The sequence below is a fragment of the Nomascus leucogenys genome, chromosome 17 (assembly GCF_006542625.1).
Source record: "Nomascus leucogenys isolate Asia chromosome 17, Asia_NLE_v1, whole genome shotgun sequence".
NCBI lineage: Eukaryota > Metazoa > Chordata > Mammalia > Primates > Hylobatidae > Nomascus > Nomascus leucogenys.
Window position 1 is genome coordinate 3,407,912 of NC_044397.1, and position 24,038 is coordinate 3,431,949.

The 24,038-nt window shown below is 47.4% G+C and overlaps 1 protein-coding gene across 6 annotated transcripts in view; it reads left to right on the plus strand.

Moving 5' to 3' along the window:
- The window catches only part of DAAM2 (dishevelled associated activator of morphogenesis 2), a 113,223-nt gene that overhangs the window by 40,677 nt on the left and 48,508 nt on the right, over window positions 1-24,038 (plus strand). For 2 of the 6 annotated variants that reach the window (XM_030795782.1, XM_030795783.1), the window contains exon 2: window positions 22,089-22,223. The exons of the other annotated variants lie outside the window; for them this stretch is intronic. In XM_030795782.1, the coding sequence (XP_030651642.1) occupies window positions 22,205-22,223 (19 nt within the window). In that variant the 5' untranslated portion in view covers window positions 22,089-22,204. The remainder of the gene's footprint in view (window positions 1-22,088; window positions 22,224-24,038) is intronic. 6 annotated transcript variants of the gene reach the window in all.

Sequence of the window (24,038 nt, forward strand, 5' to 3'; positions counted from 1 at the left end):
TCCTGGGCATTTACTTTCTTTTCCTCCTAGTACTGGAAAGATTTTTTCTTTTCTTTTCTTTTTTCTTTTCTTTTCTTTTCTTTCCTTTTCCTTTTCCTTTCTTGTCCTTTTCTTTTGCTTTGCTTTGCTCCCTCCCTCCCTCCTTCCCTCCTTCCTTCCTTCCTTCCTGATGGGAGTCTCGCTCTTTCGCCCAGGCTGGAATGCAGTGGTGCGATCTCGGCTCACTGCAACCTCTGCCTCCCAGGTTCAAGCGATTCTTCTGCCTCAGCCTCCCAAGTAGCTGAGATTATGAGTGTGCACCACCACACCTGGCTAAGTTTTTTTCATATTTTTATTAGAGACAGAGTTTCACCATGTTGGCCAGGCTGGTCTCGAACTCCTGACCTCAAGAGATCCGCCTGCTTCAGCCTCCCAAAATGCTGGGATTACAGGCTTGAGCTACCATGCACGGCCTATAAAGGTTTTCTATTGCCCTGTCCTGTCTAGAGGAGATGACATTACCTCGTATCAACTGTTCCTCCCTCTATGCACCATTTTGTTCTGGAAGCTATCAGTCTTCTTTTCCCAGGGAAAACAAGGTCCTGGCTTAGCTCTGATATTAGAAGTGTACAAGAAAAGGAAGAAAAGGAAAAAAAATGAAACACTGGCATTTTCCAGAGGCAAATATGTTGGGAAATATTTTAAATATTTTCCTTGTGAAATCCTCTGTATCTGACAAGCAGTGCTATGCCTGAATTCTCACTCAGTGCTCACCACTACCTTGGGGTTAGGTCCTGTCATATTCTCTACAGATGAAGGACACAAGGCTTAGAGAAGTCAAGCAAGTTTCCCAAAGTCTTGCAGCTTGTGAGTGGCAGAGCCAAGTTTAGAATCTAAAAATTCTGGATTCTTGACCCCGTCGTATGCCTGAGGCTTTTGCTGCTTCTCAGAAATGAGTCTTCGGGTAATGGTTCTTTAGCACTCAGTGACATGTGATGTAGCTCTTTGAATAATGTACAACATCCCCCAGAGAAATGGGGATGGGTTTCAGTTGGCTCCACCAGGGGTAAATATAAGGGCATACCTCTTATATTGTCATAGGATATCTCATTTCAGATTTAGAGAGGGGCTTGTTGGTTTTCAAATTCCCCTATTTGTATGCACGTGACTGCCTACATCCTTCTTTTTTCGCTCATTTTGACTATGATTTTTCACTAACTGTTTGGGTGACTGCACTGGAGAAAAAGTGTGATGTGGACATCCTTCAACTCCACTCTGCTTCCCTAGTGAAAGAGGCCTTTGATTTGCAGCTGTAGCTCCTGTTTGCCGAGCCTGGTACAGCCCTGACTCTCAGTGCTCTAGTTGGCCAAAGCCCTGCCCTTTTCTGTCTGCTGGTAGCTGTTGAGGATCGTGTGCGACATTTGAAAACTCAGCTCTGGCTTCACTTGCACTGGAGTTGAAAGGCGAAGGAGGTATCTGGGCACCACCTAAAAATAGTCAGGGGGAAATTAACTCTCACTTTATGTTTTAAGCTTTTTTTACATAATCAGCATCATGCTATTGGTGTTACATTAACTCTATATAAGAGGAAGGAGAAAATCCAGCCATAATCACACCACATGCATTTGGATTCACATTTCCCAAAGCTCCAATGCCCTGGGAATTCTGAGATGGAGGGCAGGGAAAGGAAGGGAGCAAAATCAATGAGAGGTGATTAAAGTGACCTGAAGTGGCAGGAGTCAAGCCAATGCACGGGCTCAGTTTCACACTCACTTTCCCTTAAGACTGAGCTCTGGCATTGTCTTCTCCGGAAAGCCTTCCCTGGTGTCCTCCTTGTCAATAGCCAGCTGTATTAGGTGCCTCTCTCCACCCACACCACAATGCCTTACTTGGGTCACTGTGCGCTTCCCACATTGTGTCATGACTGTCTCTTTCTGTGCATGACTCTCCCACTGGACTGTGAGCTGCAGGTGCTCAGGAATGTATTTTGTTCATCTCTTTATCTCCGGGGCCTGGCACATCTGAACAGGCCAAGAAATGCTGGTTGACATAGTCATTAAGCTAAGATGCTGGACATAGGGGTCCAGGTAGTGACTGAAGATGGCATGCACTGAGACTCAAGACAAATTTCTGAAGTCTGCAGGGTGGAGAACAGCATGGAGTCATGAAGTGTGTTATCCATGTCTGATACGATACGTTTTATTTTATGTATTTTCTGTGTGCAAGAGAGAGCGCAGGAAGATTTGACTGTGTCTCATCAGTGGCTGGGAGATCTCTTCCCATGTTAGAAGAGACTTGATGAACATGAGCTGGGGCTCTATTTTTTCCTTATGACAATGTGAGCTCCCAACTCTGGACTCCAAATCTAGTGCTCTCTTCTTTAGCCTGCAGGAGAGCAGGGACTGTGTCTTTTTTCGTATTGGTGCCAGGTCACAGATTTGGTGCTCAGAGAACATTTGTGGAATGAGTGGCTGAATGAATGAACAAATATATGGAGGAAGAAACTCTTGTCATCCAGTGAGATTCATCAGGGAAGGCTTGAGGGTTTGCGCATTGAGCGTAGCTATGAAAGAGACAGGGGCATGGGTTGGCGAAGATGCAGAGAGGACTCTGTGGTTGAGTGGTTGGAAGAAGGCTGTTGGTGCCCCTCTTGATGCCTCCCCTAATGAGATGGCCAGGCCGATGATGACTTGGAAGGGCCCTGTCTTGGGAGAAGGGGAGGCTGGGGAACTGAGGGAAGTCATACAAAGACACAGGCCCAGAGAGGGCTTCCCCCTTATATTCTGCTTCCTTTCCTCCAGAACTTGGAGACATTGCTAAGATTCCTTGAATCCCTAGGGCAGGGTTGGGGGTGGGGTGGTGGTGGGGGCAATTCTAACAAATGAGTCTGGACACAGGCATGTGGAGTGTGGCCCAGAGAAAAGGGGAGGAGGGGAAACACGGATTGCAAGCTTGGAGAGAAGGAAGTTCTATTTTGGGTGACTTTAAATCCCAGCCCCTCTGCCGGCCAGATTCACAGCAGATCTCCCCCCTGTGCAGAAGATTCCCTCATTCTCAGTTCTGTGCACTGGCTTTGGCTCCATTTTGGCTCACATTGCTGCATCCTTTAAGACTTAGTTCATTCATACTTTGGTGTTCTATCTCTCGGTATTCTTGCCTGCATCTAAAACCTCCTCCAGGCTTCCAGCCTTCTTAAAGAAGGCATCCCTAAATAAAAGCAGCAAAAATGACATCTACAGTTTATCCACATTTCTACTATGGCCCTGCACCACCCTGGGTACCTTATGTGTCCTTCTTCAACTCACAAGAAAAACGCGAGGTCATTATTACTGTGATCTCTAGTTGACAAATGAAGACACTGAGCCCATGAGAGGTCAAGTAAACCAGGCAAGGTCATATTGTTAGTTGGTGGCAAAGCTGTACCTAGAACCCAGGTATGCCTAACTCCAAAGCTCCATTGTCTTCTCTTCTCACAGCTACAGAGCCTTCTCTCTAGATCAGAAACTCTGGGGTGGGGCCCAGCAATCTGCATTTTAACAAGCCCTCCACGAAATTCTGATGCAGGATAAAGCTTGAGAATGGCTGGCTGATCTGGCTTCAACCTGGCTGCAAACCTCCAAGTCCACCCTAAATTGGGAGAAAGCCCATTTGTTAACTGCCGTTACTCATCCTTACTATTCTATTTACTAGCTCTGGACTTAGGGCAAGATACTCAAGTTTCCTGAGCACTTGTTTCCATGGTTGTCAAATAGGAACCATTCCAATTCTTCTAGAGGCACTGCCCTGGTTTCTGGTTTCCAAGAGAAGACCTGTGAGTGGCTGTCAATACTCAGCACCTTAGCATCACCTGGGGAACTTTTACAAAATATTAATGCCCACTCCCTCCCTTCCCAGACTAAATCAACATCTCTGGGAGTGGGCCTGGGGCATGAGTAGCTCTGATGTGCATGTGGGTGGAGAACCCTGCTGCCCACTCTCAGTCTTCTCCCTCCCTATCACTTCCTCAAGGGAAGAGCCAAGGCATCTCCAACTGGTGACTCTCGAAGAAGTATGAGCTGGGCCTGCCAACTGCCTCCCCGTCTCTCTTGGATCTGCCACCTGCAGGGTGGGTGCATCTTGGCAGTGGGGTCAGGAGCTTGCTCCTATGGGGAGGTCCATGGTCCCTATCCTATGCCAGTGATTGGATGTGTGAATTGGCCTCATTCATGGGTGGAATATTAGGAGTGCATTTGGCCAGTAAAGCCACATCCTCCCAACAGCTCTATCATAAACATAGCTGCTATTCTCGAACTCCTGACCTCAGGTGATCCGCCCACCTCAGCCTCCCAAAGTGCTGACCAATATGATGAAACCCCGTCTCTACTAAAAATACAAAAATTAGCCAGGCGTGGTGGCATGCGCCTGTAATCCCAGCTACTCGGGAGGCTGAGACAGGAGAATCGCTTGAACCTGGGAGGCAGAGGTTGTGGTGAGCTGAGATCGCGCCATTGCACTCCAGCCTGGGCAACAAGAGCGAAACTCCATCTCAAAAAAAAAAGAAAAAAAAGAAATGACTGCTATTTTGACTTTTATCAGGGGCTTCATGTGTCTATTTCTCAATTGGTCCTGAACTTGAGCATGAAGGGGAAACTTTTATGTATGGCCCTTACAAAACCCCAATGCCATATATTTTACAGAGTTATCGCTGAATTTAATGAGATGGCATATTCAAGCCAGTTAGTTAGTTGGTGGTCAGTAAATGTTTGCTGCACCAGAATCAAAACAGGCCCCCGCTGATCATCTCCCTGTGGGATGGACCTCCCAGCGTCAAACCACCTGTACCACCAGCCCATGGCTGATAGATAATTCCCTAATCACCACTTCACTCAAGTCAGTCCACGTGGATGCCTTCTGGTAGGGATTTGCAGCAGATCTGCAGGTGAGGGAGTAGCATGGGGCTGTTGAGTTAAGCATGTCTGGGCTCTAGGCACAGTGTTGCCAGCAACTAGCAGACCTCACCTGGTTCCCTCAGCCTCTCTGGGGCCCAATGTCTTCATTTGTCAACTAGAGATCGCAGTAATAATGACCTCACGTTTTTCTCGTGAGTTGAAGGAGGACACATAAGGCACCCAAGGAGGTGCATGGCCCATAGAAGAAATGTGGATAAATTGTAGATGTGGATTATTATTATTATTGAAGATGGTGCCACCTTTTCAAACCAATTCCCAGGTGATGCTGATGCTGCTGGCCCAGGGACAAATTTTAAGATAACCAGTGCTCAATGAAAACAAAATGCAGGTGAGCTCTGACTTTTGGGAATTGTAGGGAGAGTGGGCTGGTTGGTTGAGGCCTTGCCTGACCTGGATGTAGTCCAGTGTTTGGTAAACTTGCCTACAAATTAGTGTCACCTGGAGAGATTTTACAACTGTCAGAGCCCAGAAGAGTGACCAACCGTCCCAGTTTGCCTGAGACTGAGAAGGTTCCTGTGATCTGGGACTTTCTTTTTTCTTTTTTCTTTTTATTTTTTGAGAGGGAGTCTTGCTCTGTCACCCAGGCTGGAGTGCAGTGGTGCAGTCTCGGCTCACTACAACCTCCACCTCCTGTGTTCGAGTGATTCTCCTACCTCCGCCTCCTGAGTAGCTGAGATTACAGGTACACACTACCACACCTAGCTAATTTTTGTATTTTTAGTAGAGACAGGGTTTCACCTTGTTGGCCAGGCTGGTCTCGAACTCCTGACCTCAAGTGATCCACCCACCTCGGCCTCCCAAAGTGCTGGGATTACAGGCATGAGCCACTGTGCCTGGCCGGGACTTTCAGTTTTAAAACTAGGGTGATCTTGGGAAAACCAAGATGAACTGCTCACCCTAGTGGCTCCCCCTCTCTCTCCTCCCACAGAGATTGGGTTTAATTGGTTCAGGTTGGGTCTAGGCTAGGCATCTTTTTTTTTTTTTTTAAATGCCCCGTGATTCTACTTTGCAGCCAGGCAGGAAAACCTGAGGGATCTGCTCATAACTTTGGATAGAAAGTGTGAATTGTTAAAAGGTTTGTAAAAATTCTGGCGAAAAAGAGGAAAGAGAAACGGCAGTAAATTAAACTGCCTGCATCCAAATCACCTGGGGGAACTTGTTAAAATGCAGATTCCTAGGTCTTCCCCCAAGATCTGTTTACTTAGAAATTCTGAGGGCAGGGCCCTGGAATCTGCATCTTTTGTAAGTGCACTAGGTAGACTCAAAATGTGCACTTAGTTTGAGATGTTCTGTTGAAAGTGGAAAAAACAGGAATTAAATTGAGAGAAGAGAGCTGGGAAACTCAGGATATTGTTTAAGCAGGTAGTCTGTTGAGTGGTTCTGACCTGAGAACCAAGCTCAGGACCTGAAGCCAAAAGGAAGAATGAGAAGGGTACAGATGGAGTCCAGAAGAAAGGGGTCAGCCTCAGCCTGGGCTGGAGGTCAGCCAAACTGGCAAGAAGGGACAATGCCTGAGATAAATGGTTCCAAGTTTAGAGCATGTGCAGCTCACAGAGCAAGTATGAGGTGAGTCCACACTGCCAGCAAATTGCAGGGAGGCTCTACACAGCCAGCCTCCCAGAGGCCAGTGAGGGGAGCCCAGTGTTCACACAGGTGAGCACAGACTTGATGCAGGAAGCATTTCTAAGTAGAACCCAGTAGACTGGATATGAAGACTGGATAATCTATAAAATAGAGAACTGTGTGTGGGTGCAGGAGTACCTGGGTGTTGGGGGAGAAGAATGGGAGTTTAAGACAGCTGGGTCATGGCCAGGCGCAGTGGCTCACACTCATAATCCCAGCACTTTGGGAAGCTGAGGCAGGCAGATCACTGGAGGCCAGGAGTTCGATACCAGCCTGGGCAACATGGTGAAACCCTGTCTCTATACAAAATCCAAACATTAGCCAGGTGTGATGGTGCATGGCTATAGCCCCAGCTAATTGGGAGGCTGAGGCAGGAGGATCGCTTGAGTCTGGGAGGTGGAGGTTGCAGTGAGAGATCCCACCACAGCACTCCAGCCTGGGCAATAGAGTGAGACAACATCTCAAAAAATAAAAGAAAATAAATAAATAAATAAATAAATAAGACAGCTAGGTCAGAACCTGCCTCTAATCTTGGCTCAGTCAGTTTTGTGCTTGTGACCTTGGGAAGGTTGCTTCACTTCACTGAACACTGGTTTCCTTATCCTTAAAATTGGGATGCTAATGCCCACATTTCGGAGTTTCTTGTGAGAATTAAGTGAGATAGTACATATAAAATACCTGGTATATAGCAGTATTTAAGACAAAGGAAGAGTTAAAGATGCTTCTCTGGCTTTGAAGTTCAGGGTGGTCCAAAGGGGGAAGGAAAGGAGAGGTCAGTTGTAGGGGAAGTTGGTGGCACCAGCATCGGCACATCTGAATAGAAATGCAGATCGTTGGAAATATGGAGCTGCAGATGAGGGAAAGGAGAATTTTGGAGTGACCATTGCTGAATTAGTCTGAAGGAAGGAGATGGAGGGGAGTTTTGGAGGGGAGAGGGTACAGGAGAAGGCCAGACAATCCAGGGTCTGCACCTCGGCAAAGCCCTGGTCTACCTACTGTGTGCCAGGCTCTGTGCTGAGCACCAGGGTTCCCATTACACTGTGCGACACTGTCCCTGACCTAAGAAGATCACAGCCCAGGGAGAGTAGCTATAATTCCGGAAACAATAGATCTGCCTAATGTTTGATTATTGGAGAAACACAGGATGCTAAGGAGGAGGAAGGGTGGCCGGGAAGGCTTCCAGCAGGAAGTGAGGCTTGCTAGGTGTTTTAGCTGAGGTTCCAGGGGAGGGGCTCCAGGAGGAGGGGCTCTGGGGGTAGGGGTCCCACAGGGAGGGTTCCATGGGGAGAAGCTCCAGGGGCAGGGTTCCAGGGGGAGGGGCTCTGGGAAGAGGGGTTCCAGGGTGGAGGGAACTCCTTGGGGAAGGGTTGGGGGGGGAATCCTAGGGGGAGGGGCTCCAGAGGGAGGGCCTCTACATGGAGGGATTCCTGGGAGGAGCTCTGACCTGAGTGGCTTTGGCTGAATCAAAGAGGCTAGAGAGAGCTTGGAGTTCTCAGGGCAGGTGGATCAGATTTCACATCGTTCACAACTTTGAGGAGGGAGAACTGAGAGAAGGCTTCTGAAGGAGTGACAGGATGGAAAAAGGCGACACACAGGCACTTTCCAGGATGAGGTGGGTAAGTGGCTTCAACACTGGGCACTGAGGAGGGGGATCCCTTCGGTGGCAATAATCAGCATAGAGCTTGCAAGGATGTCTGGGTTGAAAAAAGGCAATTTAGAAACGGGGAATCCATTCAAGGACTGTTCTCAGGGCCTGAGGATTGGCCTGTGTTCTCAGAGGAAATCTCAGCTTCTGTAGCCTGAAGTCCTGGAGCCAGAGTCTCATTTCCGTCAGAGAAAGCATCCCTCAAAGCACAGAGATAAAAAACATCTCATACCTTTTACATGCAAGATGCCTTTTGTTGACAGGGAGGAGGGGGAAATTAAAAACAGAAATGAAACAAACAAATGAAAACATCCTGCATTTATCTAGAATTTCAGGACCTGATTTAACCATGCAGGTTTGTAAAGAAGCATTCCTTTGCCACTTGCTGAGGGTCACTTGAGACACCTATTGAGGGTGCCTGGCCAAGGCCTGGATGCCTTCATGGATTGAAGGACCTGAGTCATTGGGTGGGCCATGAAGGTTCATTCCTGGGGTGTTAACCACTTTCTTCACTCTGCCTCTCCCCACACACTGCTGTTAGATGTCGTTCCTTCAGAAGAGCTCACGGAGGACTGAGGACCTGCTGCACACATTCCACTGTGCCAGGGGCTATTCTCATGGACTCAGAGTCTAGATGGAGGAGAAGTTAATTGGTATAAAAAACATAAACGTGGCCAGGCGAGGTGGCTCATGTGTGTAATCCTAGCACTTTGGGAGGCCAAGGCAGGTAGATCACTTGAGGTCAGGAGTTGGAGACCAGCCTGGCCAACATGGTGAAATCCCATCTCTACTAAAAATACAAAAAATTTGCCAGGCGTGGTGGTGCATGCCTGTAAACCCAGCTACTTGGGAGGCTGAGGCAGGAGAATCGCTTGAATCCGGGAGGCGGAGGTTGCAGTGAGCCATGACTGTGCCATTTTACTCCAGCAGGGGCAACAGACAGAGAGTCCGTCTCAAAAAAATAAATAAAAATAAAATCAATGACTATAAGATATTAAATAACATATATAATGAAGCATATAATGACGTGTCCTATAAACAGCAGACAAAAACTGCTTTGACTTTATTTAGGAGAATGCAGGTAGATTGGAGTGGTTAGGAAGGCTGCTTGGGGAAGGTGGGATCTGCAGTGGGGATGGATGAGAGAAGAGGGGGAGGAAGCAGGGGAGGTGGGCGTGAGATTGGGGTGAGGGATAATGTTGAGAATCCACATGCGGAACGAGCAAGTCTATTCTTTACTATGTTTCAAAGCTAAAATAGTCTCCTGCTTTTATTATTTATTTAATTTCAGAAGGATGTACAAGCTTCGTGTATGCTTAATGTCATGTCATCACATTGATGATATGTCTTATAATTGATAGGGTCAAGAATTCAGGAAATATAGCAATTTATTTTTTATCATACCAATTTTTAAAAACTTTATTTCTTAAATTGACAGATAACATTGTAGCAATTCATTTAATCCTTTAGCTCTTACCAAGTTCCTGCTGTGTGTATGGAAAGAGCACTGTGGGGGAGTTGGAGATAAAAATGTCCCTGCCCTCTAAGAATTTCAGTCCCTTGAGCAATGGTGCATTTAAGGAGGAATGAGTGGGACAACGTGGCCGGAAAGCAGGGAGTGTGGAGTGGAGGAGTGGGGTGCGATGGGGAAGAAAGATCAGGGTGGGGAGTAGTCCAGCAGTTACTGAGATGTAGATCAATGCCACTTGAACAGGAAGCCACCCCAGATTAAAGTAACTTGTCTCTGTTCAGTCCTGACCATTCAGGGACTGTGGGTGACATTTTTGGAAACACACAGGGAGTGGCCAGCCAGGCTGCTCTTCCTGGGAAAGGCTGCCTGCGCTGGCTGCTGGAGAAGATGGGCAGGGCCAGCTGCATGATTTGCGGGCCCAGCACAAAATGAAAATGCGGGACTCCTTGTTCAAAAATTATTAGAAGTTTCAAGATGGCAACAGCAGAGCTTTAAAGCAAGCGCAGGGCCCTTCTGAGTGTGCCCAGCTCGCATGCCCAAGAGGCCAATCCTGAAGGTGGGACAGCCTGGACCTTTCTGTGACTAAGTGTGTGGTGAGACGATGGGGCCCAATTGCTGTCTGTGATTAGGGACAGGGTTTCGTCATGTAAGCACTGAGTTCTTTCCTGTGAGCTGGGATGGGGAGATGGGGAAGAGATGGGAAGTGCACCATAGGAGGTGCTAGGGCTGTGGGGATGCCTGTGGTGTAATGCTGCCATTTACGAGCTGGTTCTGCTTGCAGTGGGAAGGCTGTATCTGAATGTTGGAATCAGTCAGACTGAGGTCACATGTTTTACCAACTTTACTAACTTGGGCAAGTTACTGATCTTCTCTGAGCCTTAATTTCCCTATATGTAAAAATGGAGATCATATTACTGCTTTTGCAGGATGCTAGCATACTCAAATAATAGGTGTAAAATTTTGAGCCTAGCCTAGCTTTTAATAAATACTAGTATTCTCTTTTCTAGAAATGTGTGAAATATTTATGTTTTAAAGTGTGGAGCATGGAATAGTTTGGGATACATTATTGTCAGCAACTTGCTTTTTCTATTTCAAGCTCAATGGGGATGCAGCTAAAACCTACCACCCTGATTTCAAATAGCAGAGGCGGGGGGTTGAGGGGAGGTATGCCCCATTGTAATATACACCCAAGGGAAACCCAGTTACACACACACACACACACACACACACACACACACACCACCCAGAGCTAAATCGAAGCTGGGTTGGAATGCGATACTGTGTTACAGGAAGAGCCCTAGTTTGGGCACCGTCTCTTGGTTTTGAACCTCAGGGTCCTCAACGGTCAAAAATTCTGACCTCTCTGGGTTGTAGTAAGATTAAACGAGATGCATGTGTGGATACTCAGTCTCCGGTCTATGGCGGATGTAAGCATCCTTTGAATGGGTCTGTGCTCCCAGGCCATAGTGTGGTTCATGGGAAAAAGAAGAAGAGACATCGCCTTCTCAATAGTCACATTTCCTAAATACTATGCTTGGGCAACTCCCTTACAAACGAAGAGTGGGCTGATCAGACACTGGCACGGGGGCTGATTCCCAGTGATCTTACTGTCTCCTCTGCTCATATACTTCGGGGTGTTGCCTGGGTGCTCTTTCTACTTAGATGTGGAAGTCGGTACAAGCATGTGTGTTTGCTTTTTGGAGATGAACACACATGTATGCATACCATACATGCACACATACATCACCTACGCCCCCACCACACATACATACACCACACACACCACACGTATACACCATACACACACCACATGTACACAAACCCCATCACACACTACACACACCACACATACACACCCCCGACACACATATACATACACCACACATGCACATATACATCACCTACACCCTTACCACACATACATATACCACACATATACACCATACACACACACCACATGTACCCAAACCGCATCTACACACACACTACATACACCACACACATACACCATACACCACACATGCACATAAACCATCTACACACACATCCACACATCCACATACCACATTACACGCATATCACACACACACACCACACATACACAAACCCCAGCTATACACACATCACACAGATACCACATGTATACACCACACATACACATCCCATACATATCGCATACCACACATGCACAAACCCCATCTACACACACATCACACATATGCCATATGTATTAACCAGACATAGGCACACCACACACATACCACACACCACACACACATCACACACACACCACACACATCACATACACACCCCACATTCACATATACACTCATCACACATACACACACCACCTAAACATACCCTGCCACACATACACATATCACACACACTGCACATACTACACATATACACCACACCACACACATACCACACAAACAAACCCCATCTACACACACGGCACACACACAGCATGCACATACCACATAGACCACACATACACATATACACACCACACACAACCTGCACACACCCCCTACATACACACACCACACACACCACTCGTACAACACACACACCACATGTACACAAACCCCATCTACACACATTCCACACATAAACACCACATATACACATACCACACACACACACCCCACACATACCCATATCCCCATATCCCACCCCGACAAATGCCATACACATACCACATATATACACCACAATACACATGTCACACACACCATACATACACATGTACACACACCACACATGCACATACACATACACCACCTACACACACACCACACATATGCACCACACATACACATACTACACAACACATACAGCACAGCACAGCACAGATACATATAGACACGTACCAAACATACATATATACACACATACATACACATACACACACCACCTATACACACACCACACACACCACACACATATCACACATACATACCATATCACACCACACATACACATATACACACACCACACATGTACATATGCCACCTACACGCACGCCAAACATACACATACCCCAGTTACATACATGCTACATACATACTACACGTACCCTACGTACACCACATGCACACCATACGTATATGCACACACCATACATACCACATCTGAACACACACACACCACACATACACACCACATACGCCACACATCCAATACACACACCACACACACATCCCATCTACATACATACCAACACGCTACACAAACATACCACAAATATCCATACCATATCACACCATACGTACACACACACCACAGACACATACCACATGCACATAAATCCCATCTATACATATACCACCTATGAACATATACCACCTACACACCAACACATATGCCACCCACACACGTGCCACATACACACCACACATACACCACATACACACACCCCATCTATGTACACACCACACACTACACAAACATACCACAAATACACATACACATACAATATCACACCACACATACACACACCTCAGACACATACCACACACATATAAACCCCATCTACACACACACACCACACATGAACATATACCTCTTACACACCACACATCATATGCCACACACACACATGCCACACACACCACACATACACATACCCTATCTACACACATACTATGTAACCACGCACACCACACACACATCACACATGCATACCATATCACACCACACATGCACATATACTGCCTATACACATCACACACACCTACCCCACCACACACGCCACACACATACTACACATACACACCACACATACACCATACCACATATACACACACATATTAAACACACCACACATATACAACCTAAACATACACACACCACACACACCACTTATACATGCATGCACACATCACATACACATCACACATACCGCACACACCACACATCACATATACACACCACACCTCACATACATATACACACACCATACGTGCACGTACACCAATTATGTGCACATACCACGTATAGTCATACCCTACCTACACACACACCACACATACCACACATATACCCACCATACCACAATACACACATACACATTCCCCACCTACACACACCACACACTCACACACACACCGCACACATGCCACAAATATGTGTACCACACCACATACACATATACCACACATGCACATACACCAAGTACACATACCACGCATATGCTACCTACACATACATAAACATACACCATACCACATATGCACATAAATACATACCACACACACATACCACTCCCCACCTCTTCACCCAGAGAGTCTAAGACATGCATTCATGTCTTCTCTCTCCTCCTCCCTCTCTCCTCCCGTCTTTAGTGAGCATCTCCTATACTTGCTTGTCCAGTGCACAAGGACTCAGGGTCCCTCCTGGACCCCACTCAATCCACATCCCTCCTGATGCTTTGTCCTGAAAACTCCATTACATGGCTCCCATTCCTAGTCCTCTTTGCCATCTCATCTGCCTCTAATAAATTTCTGGAGTATGACCTAGGCTGTGAGTGCCCTGTTCTTATCCACCCAGGGCCCTAGGCTGCTGTCAATTCAGCTGAACCCAGGAATGCAGAATAACTCGAGAAGCACATCATTCAGAGAGCTGTTTGCAGGGTGGCTAGGAAAGGGGGAAATGAGAGAGGTTGGTACTGGTTTCAGCACGAGATCATGTGGGGCTGGTCTGGAGCCTGGTGTTTGGGAATGAAACAAATGCATCCAAGGCATTTTAGAAAAAGGTGGTGAGAATCATTCACAGGATGGGGCATTAGGGATTGAAGACAAAGGACAAAAGGGACTCTGAGCTCGGGAGACTATAGTTCTGTGAGGGCAGGAGCTGTGTCTGATGTGTTTACCTGCATGTGCCCAGCCCCAAGAGCAATGCGGGGCATAGAGTAGGTGCTAAAAATCAATGGTGGTCAGATGAATGAATGAGCAAATGAGTGAATGATGAACTAAAGGGAGCTCATGGGATAGGATTCAATTCAAACAGCATCATTTAACACCTCATATACTGTCTGGCACAGATCCTAGTGACAGGGGTAGAAGAAACTCCTAGACAATATGTAGTTTGACTGGCTCATTTACTGGCAAGGCCCAAAGTACTTATGTTCTCTTGCCCAAGGTGTTTTCAATCTCCTATGGCATCAATAACCCTAGCTTGGACTTCTGTTCTTCATCTTTGGTAGCATCTCTGAGTATTCCCAGCTCTCATTCTACTCTGTGATGCCTCCTCTAAACCAGGTTTATGAGTAGAAGGTTTAGGGTGGACTAGAACCCCCCACTGGGATACAGTTCTGCAGACATTCCTCAGATTCAAACCTTTGTACTCCCTTATCATAACCACATCCACACTTTTTTTTTTTTTTGAGATGGAGTCTCGCTCTGTCGCCCCACATCCACACTTTATTATATTTATTTGTCTCTCTTCCTAACCAAACTGAACTCATGCTTATTTTGCATTTTTACAGCTCTTAGCACAGTACTTAGGGGCCCAACAAATATTTGTTTGAAAGAATGAATGAAGTGGTGAAATTGTACACACAACATTTAGGAGGAGGAAAGGAGTCACCCTGGATCTACATTTTCAACCACATTTGCCTTTTAGGGGCCAGCTCAGCTCCCATCCTACCCCCTAGTTACTGCCCCATCCCAGTCTGCCCTCCCTGAGGAGATGGACTGTGCCTGTGGGTCCTGAGGCAGGAGCAGGGGCCTTTCTGGTAGAAAGGCAGGAAGGTCACCTTGTACTGCAGAAGGCGCAGTCCCGGGGGCCAGGTGGGGCCATGTGCACAGGCCCCGCTGGGTTTCTAGGGCAGAGTTGGCCTGACAGAACCTCGAGGTCCTTCCCTCAAGCGTGACAGAATGCTTTTTGTGCTGGGACCCTGGGAGAGAGGATGAGGAATAGCAGCCAATGGGGGCTTCTCCCAGTCCTGGGCTGTGGAACGGTGCTGAGGCCTCAGTGATGGGTTGCTCTGGTGGGAGAGCTGGGAGTGGGGCACAGAAGAAAGCTGGAGGCTCCTTTCCCCGAGCCTTTCAGTAACAGCAGCCCCGTCTGTGTGAGCCAGAGGAGGGGCTTGGCGTCTGGAAGCAGAGGAGGCGAGGCCTTGGGTTCTTCTGTGTAGGGTGATTTCCCTTTGGCCAGGAACCCCAGACTTATGGGGCTAATGGGTAGCAGAGACATGGGTGCTAAAATTCCTTCTGTTTCACTTCATAGCTGTTGCCCAGAGAGCTCTCCATGCTCCCCAGGTTCATAGTCAGCCCAGGTCCTTGCTCTGTGCATCCAGCCCCTCATCCTCTCACTCGCGTGCCGGCACCCCTCCATGGCACCACCAGCATCCACCCCTTCCTCTCTATTCTTGGCGGTTCAGGGTCTCATTCCCTTCTACCCAGACACACAGGCTTGCCTCCTAACTCTTCCCCTCTTCCACTTCTCTCTCCTGTCTTCCCACCCCATACAGTGCCACCAGAAATGCCTCTTCTAATCTCAGACCTCACAAACTCTCTCTACCATAAGCCAAGGAACTAATCAGCAGCAAGCCACACACTCTGTAATGGCTTCTTCCTTCTTCCCCTGGCACTCAAGGCCCTCCTTTTTCTGGCTGTAGTTTTGGTTCCCACTGCACCTCTTTGAGCCCTGAGAGGTGCAGTGGGAACCACCCTCGTAGAGCTTCTCATTCATTTGGGCTGTCATTGGTGCCAGATTCTCACTCTGGAATGCCACTTGTTGAGAATGCTTTCCTGGACACCCCCCGAGCCCCTGACATGTGCTGATGCCCTCTCTTCTTCTGAGGCTCAGCTTCGTTCCCACTTCCTCTGGTGAATGTTCCAGATCCTTCCAGCCAGAAGTCACTCTTCCCCACCTACAGTCCCAGGGCCTGGAGCCATACCTCCTTGCCTCCCTTACATCCTAGGATCTGATGTCAGGCTCATCTAAGACACCCAGAACATTGCTTTATACATGGCATTTACTCGGAGGGCGGGTGGGTGGATGAATGGATAAATGAATGAATGAATGAATGAATATTTGACCATGACCTTGGAGAACTATCATCTGCTTGTTTAGGGCCCTAGTGAGTCAAAGAAACCTTTATTCTCTTTATCATTTCTCAAAATGAGAAAAACAGTTGGAAAATCCTCAACTCCCACCCTCATCCCCAAGTTTGGGAAATGCCACTCTGAGAGATTTTCAGTTTCACTTTTCCGGAAAGACGTTCCTTTCTCTCCTTCCTCTTCTCGGGTCTTGGCGATGCCTCCCTGTGTCTCCCACCCCGAGGCCTGCACAGAGGGGACTCAGAGGCTGAGATAATTTGCTTTTGCTTTCTTTGCCTTTTCCAGAGCATAGGGGGAAACCGTAATTTAGGTGGCTGCTAAGAATAGCTCCCCCAATCCTGGAAAGAGCATGTGCTTATTTTTGAAAGTGTTCCTTGTCTCTCCCCCAGCCCTGGCCGAGGCTCACAGTACAAGTCAGTCAGATGGTTCAGGGCAGCAGTGGTGTCTGGAGACCTGGTTTGAGTTCCTAGGTTCACACCTACATCCTTCTGAGCCTCAAGTTTCTTCGTCTGTAAAAAGGGAAGATGAAAGTTTGAGATAAACCTCGAACATGGTAGGTGCTCAATAAATAATTATATCTTTATTATGGTTGGAATCACTGGATTTAGAGGGCAACACTCTCAATGGGTCAGATAGTACAAGTGAGGAGCCAGTATGATATATTAAGTGGAATCATATGAAATGGGTGTTTTTATGAGCTATAAATAATTGGATATTGTCAGTTGCATAGGAATCAATCCAGTAATCCAGGAGTTGGCAGTCTTTCTATAACGGGCCTGATAGTAAGTGTTTTTGGCTTTGTGGGCCATACGGTCTCTGTTGCATGGTAGTAGCCGTAGACAATTCTTAAATGAATGTGCATGACTGTTCTAGTAAAACTGTATTTACAAAAACAGTCTGTGGGCTGAACATGGCCTCTGTAATATCTGCCAAGCCCTATAGTAATATGTAAAACTAATGAAATTACAGAAAGAAAACTCTGTAATACCATCAACATTCAGGTATCTTCACAAGTAGAACAGCCGCTTATCTGTGTAGCTATTAATAGTCTTTACTTTTACTAGGCTGTGTTCCAAATGCTTTACAAATATTAACTAATTGAATCCTCCTGACAACCCTATGAATTATGTACTATTATATTCCCCCTGTTTTATGGCTGGAGAAACTGAGGCTCAGAGAGGCCAACTTGTTTGAAGCCACCTGGTTAGAGTTGATGGCAATTGAACAGAATTCAACCGAGCGTGTAGGGTAGACTTGGGTGATGGTAATTCAACAGCTTCAGGGAGGAAGTGGATGGATTAGAGCTAAGAGGAATCCCCAGGCCTGCTTGCTGTCCACCAGCTTGAGGACATGGTCTGCAGAGGCTTGGGATGGAAGCAGGTGTGGTATAGGTGGGCAGTGGGGAGATGGGTGGGCAGAGAGTCTGGTAGTGTCACTTGGGACATGGGATGGAAAAGCATAGATTCTTCCTTTGGGAGCCAGGCCCCAAGCTGGGCCTGGGGCCATTTCCTGGGTGACTCCCAGCAGCACATGGCACGTGGAGGGTCAGCGTATAGGGAGCAATGTCCGCCTGTGGAGCAGGAAATTGTTTACATTCCTTATGTTCCATGCAGCAGCTCTGGGAAGCTCTGAGCCCCATTCCCAGCCCCAGCCCCAGCCCCAGGGGACTTGGTGGGGAGAGGAGGGCAAAGGAACAGGCTCCCCAGGATGCCCACAGCTCTGCCATCAAACCAGGATACTCGCATACCCTTTCCATTTGCTTTGCCTGTTGATTTAGCCACCAAAGGATGAAGCCACTGGTCAGGACTCTGGGCTCACACATGCCGTGCTCTTCCTTCTGTGCCTCTGCTTATGCCATTTTCCTTGCCTGGAGTGCCCTCTCCCCCTCCTTGCACCCTTCCTTGATTCTCTCCTCTCTTTTAAGGATGGCTCAATGTCTGCTCCTCCTGGAAGCCTGCCCTGACTTCCCTTTTACCCTCCACCCCCCAGGCTGGACCAGGTCCCCTTTCTCAGGGCTGCCCAAACACCTCGCTCTCTAACTCTCTTCGTTGTCACTGCCTGGACTCCCCTTGCTCCCCCACCAGAAGGAGACCTTTAGGAAAGGGATCACACCTTGTTTACTCCTGGGTCCTCATCACAGGTCAGTGTTCAACACATGGCTAGAAGCTGGTGAAAAGCACATTTGTTTGAATGAGACACTACTGTCCTCAAACCCAGCCCATTCACTTCTAAAACTTGGTCTTTGGGCAACTTGCCTGACCTTTGAGACTCTTAATGTCATCATCAGTAAGAAGGGATCAAGATGTCATTGTAGGGTTGGGAGAATAAATGAGATAATGCAGAAAATTATCAGTATAGTACCTGGTTCTCAGTAGGTACCTTGGAAGTGACCAGGGATAGTCAATACCATGTCCTTGTCCTGTTACCCCTGTGTCTGAAGGTAGGAAAGGAGGCAGTTTGATAGGAGGCAATTTGAATGTCCCAAAGCAATAGCATTGTCCCCAAGAGCTAGAGGAGGGGCTCATGAGTCAGCTTTGGTTCTGTGACAAGACCACTAGGCTTAGAGTAAGAATACTTACTTGTGAGTCCTAGCTCTATCTCTTAGCAGCTGGGTGTCATAGACCAAGCCATTTAACAGCTTCTGAAGCCTCGGTATTTTTATCTGGAAGAGGGGATAATAATAACCACCTTACAAGGTCACTGTGAAGCTGAAATGAGATTGCCCAGCTGTGAGAACACCTGGCCCGCTCACAGGAAATGCAGAATCATGAATTATTGAATATGAATCTGTGTAACACTTGAGAAAACTCTGAGCAGATCTGAGCTTAGGATACTTTCTGGACATGTGCCTAAAGGCTTAGTGGCTTACCACTTTAGAGTCAGACAGTCCTGGGTTTGAATCCTAGCTATGTCCCTAACTAGCTGTGTGACCTTAGGCAAGCTACTTAACCACTCTGAACCACAGTTTTTGTGGCTTTTGTTTTTGTTGTTGCATTTTTGTTTTTTTTCTCCATAAGTTCTATAAAATGAAGCCAATTATCTCAGAGAGTTGTTGAGGGAATAAAATGTTGACATAGCCAGTGTCTGGCACGTAGGAAAGTCTCAAGTGTTAATATTATTCTGCTTCTATGTAAGACTGAGGGATAAACACTGATGATATGGGGCTTTTGAAGTCCTGAAATGTAAAAGCTGGTGTGCGCAGTGGCTAGGGGTTAGGGTTTGAGGGTAAGGGCCAGGATTGCATCTTTACCAACCAAATGGAAGGAATCAGCTCAAGTGGTAGGAAGTCCTTCTTGGCTCGGAGAGCAATGTGGGGGAAGTGCTCGGTACAGGCAGAGGACAGCCTCTTGGGAAGCCTTTGGGAATAGGATTGTGCAGGCAGTATGAAAGGTCAGAGCTGGTAAAGTCCTTGGAGGTCTTTAGTCAAACCCTGCCATTGCACAGAAAGGAAACTGAGGCCCAGAGAGACTAACACCATGGCCTGCTGAACCCCCGCTGGTGAGTGACAACTGGGACAGGCAATGTGCTTTCACTACGATGTAGAGGGACTGTGACAATGATGGGTGCAGTCAGGCTGGAGTCACGAGAAGCGTTGCTTAACTGGCTGTGACTTACGGTTTGGTGTCTTAGGCCAGTTGGTCTGTGCTTGGGGACTAACAGTCCTGAGGAGACCTTGTCCCCACAGGAAGAGGGGAGGGAGCAAGAAGACAGGATGTGGAGGGCAGGGAGCTGCTGGCGCTGGGGAAGTTTTCATGGAGAGAAAAGTGGGTGGAGGTGGGGGCAGTTGAAATCTCTCTGGTCTGAGTTCAAGTCCACTGGGTTTCCTTCTGTCTTTGCATCCCCTTTTCTCCAAATTGCTTCTCAAATTCTCCTCCGAGGTGGAAACCTCATTGTTCCTCTTCTAAAGAGGTTTTGAGAAATGAATTCCTGTGGCCACTTCACCTTCTCCTCTCCCTGTCCAGGGCCAGTGATGAAGATTTGCTTATCTTTCTACCTAGAGATAGCTCAGAGCCCAGGGAAAAGCACAGCTCCCCTGGCCTAGAGGAAGGCAGAGCTGGGTGACTTCATAAATATGGCCAGGCACATTCCCAGAATGCCAGGCCTCGGTCACCCCATCGTCGCCTGGAGAAGCGCTGAGGCTTGCAGGCTCTGGGCAGGGCGAGTCTCACCTTGCTGGCGATGATGGGAATGGAGGCCCATTGCAGGGTGGTGCTTCCTTTAGTGTCGCCCAGTGTGCTCCAGACATTTCACTTCTGTTACTTCCTGTACTCCTCACTGAAACCCAGTGAGGAAGACCCTGTGATCAGGGTGTCACAGATGAGGAACCTGGGGCTTCCAGAGGTGAAGAGTACTCACAGGCACCAGCTGAGAAAACAAAGTTGGGGGAATCCCAGTCTCCTGACTTCAAAGCCTCTGCTCCCCACCCCACCCTGCCACTAGGAAGCTAGAGTGAGAGAGGTGTCAGAGCAGGAGCGGGTGAGGAATTAGGGTTCAGATGATGGAAGCAGCTCCTATTGACGAGGAAAAGGAGGCGGCCTTTGGAGCCTCTATAAACCTCTCCTGCTCTCTAGAGGAATTTCTAAACTAAGCTGTAGAGATTGATCTGCTCTAGCGAAGGGAGGCCATGGCTGTGGGGGAGCTGAAGGCAAGGTAAGAAAAAAGGCCCATTGATGGGGAAGACAAGGTCTGCTGGGGCAGTGACCAGACCACAGCCTGGCTGCTGGAGACCTAGGTTTTCATCCCAGCTCTGTTCCTAGGCCTGTGACCTCAGATAAGACAGTTCCTCTTTGGACCTCCATTTTTGCATCTCTACCATGAAGTGACATGATTTCTGAGGCCTCTTTCAACAGAGAGCCTGTGATTTTAGTCTTGGATGTTCAGCTGGGGCCTTAAGAAAGGGAGGCAAGGAAAGACTTAGGGTTTGGTTGGGAGGGTGTTGTCCTCAGGAACATAAACATACTTGGGAGCTGTCACACACGCAGCCCCTCAAAAAGACACATATGCAGCTGCCCTCGAATGCATGAGGTCCTTCTCTCGGGGGATGATACTTCCTGTTCGCAGGGTCTGTGTCTACTTCTCCTCTCCTGAGGGCCACTGTGCCTCACTCCACATACTCAGGGGAGATGCTCTAATATTTAACAACAGGTATGGCACAGGCTCTGGCCAGTCAGAGCAATCATGGCTATAAACAACTGGTGTAAGACTGTGCCAAGGTGCACCAGCTATATGCCACCCCTGCCCCCATGCCTGATTCCTCTGGTAGAGCCAAGAAAGGTAAGAGACTAGGGAACAGGAGGCTGGGGAAGTAAAGGCAGGAAGAGGGGTCACAGGTTCTCCTTGTCCCTCCCTAGAACCCCGTGGTGCTGTCATCCCAGCCTCCCAGCTGCCTCTCGGAGCTCCCTTCCCATGCCTTGTGCCCTGAACAAAGCAGTCTTGCTTGCTAGCTGCAGCTGCGTTCTGGAGGCTGATGGAAACAGGAGGATCTGGTCTGTATTCCATGTGATGATCCCACGCTTTGACAATGGACAGGGGACCCCAGGGATTCCACCCCTACCTGCCTGCAGAGTTGGTGCTTTACTAACCCTAATGGTCAGAGGCCAGGGCTTTGTCTTACCCACTCTTCGCCATTGGCTATCAAGTCCCAGGGGAACCCCAAAGTCCCCCTTCCTCTCTGTTTTACTCTAATGCTAACCTACTCCAAGTCTTTGCTGCCATGTCCCTGGATTGCTGTGCTAGCCTGCTGGCTGCTTCTACCCTCAGCCTCTAGGACAGTTCTCTTTTTCCTTACAAAGGTTCTTGATTGCTTATTAATTGCTCGTAGTCAAGATTTCCATCAATATTTTTCGACTGATTAATAAGGACCCCTCTTTCCTCCTTTTCCATGAGACTAGGTCATTTCCCAAATGGTCAAGAAATATTTATTGAACCCCCATGAAGCACAAGGCTTTTATTGGCTATAGAAATGGGGATGGCTGTCAAAGAAGCAGGAGACACAGCTCCTGCCCTCCAGGAGCCCTCACTGTATTTGTGAGAGCCAGTAGCAAAAAGATAACCAGTAATACAAGGGCAATCTTCCATAATGTGTTATTTGAGGCTTTTCTGGGCCTATTAAAAATTCTGTCACAAAGTTTATAAAGAAAGAGAAAATGGAGCTGGTAAAAAATTCTAGAATGGCAGTTAAAATAGAGCATGATGTATGAGAGGCCAGATGAGATTATACTAAATTATTAGCTAGGACTTAGGAAATGAAGCAGTGTTCTCTAGAAGTTACTCTGAGTTCACTAGGAACAAATTATGCCACATTTATCTTGTTCTCTCTTTTGATAAGATTCTAGAGCTTGGTTCAAAGGAGTGTCATAGATTTAGCATATCTTGAGTTCTACAGGGCTTTAGGGGAAATCTCTCATGTTGACTTCATAGAAAAGAGGGCTAGATGAGAGCATAGTTACATAGATTTAGAGCTGGTTGAAGGACTGTCCCCTGAGAGTATTGATGAAAGTTCCCTGGCATTCCCAGATCAGGTTTTTGTGTCATTAGGGTCTGTGTCCTTGATGTGGTCAACATTTTTAGCAATGATGTGCGTGATGACTACAGAGGCATTCTAATCTGTTACTAATCTGAGTCCAGGAGAAATAGTTAAGAATCAGAATTCTAAAATATCTTGACTGCAAACCAATGATACTCAACAGGAATAAAAACAGAATTCCATATTTATGGCCAAAAAATTAAGATCTATAATATGGGATGGGGAGAATCTGGCTGGGTAGCAGTTTGGTGCATAAGCTATGGTCTGTCTACTGAAACCCCCTAGGTTGTCAAGAACCAGTGGTTGAGGATGGTTCTGCCTCTCAGGAGGCATGAGTACCGGTTGTTGGATTGAATTGCTCTAGAGGCCATGTGGCACCAATGACAGGGGTAGTATTCTTTCTCAAGCTGGTCATCATTGGCCTAGGCTTTCCTAGTGGTGAGCCAAAGCCTTAACCCTTTCTGTTCCGATGACTACTCGGCTGTTAAATGTCCATCAGTTCTGGTCTCTGGACAGAACAGTGTTCTCTGTGGTCGGTTGGTATGAAAAGAAAATCTGAGCAGATTTCTTCCGAAAATTTGAGCAGATGTCAAATACCATTCCAATGCTCAGTCCTACTTCTGTACCCAGGCTTCGCTCTGACTCCCTTGGGTAACTCTCTGAGGACAACTGGCCGCCTCCTTCTAGAAGGATCAGTGAACCACTGCCTGTTGCTATTTCACATTCATCCAAACATGCCTGTACAGAAAACTGAGCAGAAAACTGTACAAGCCTC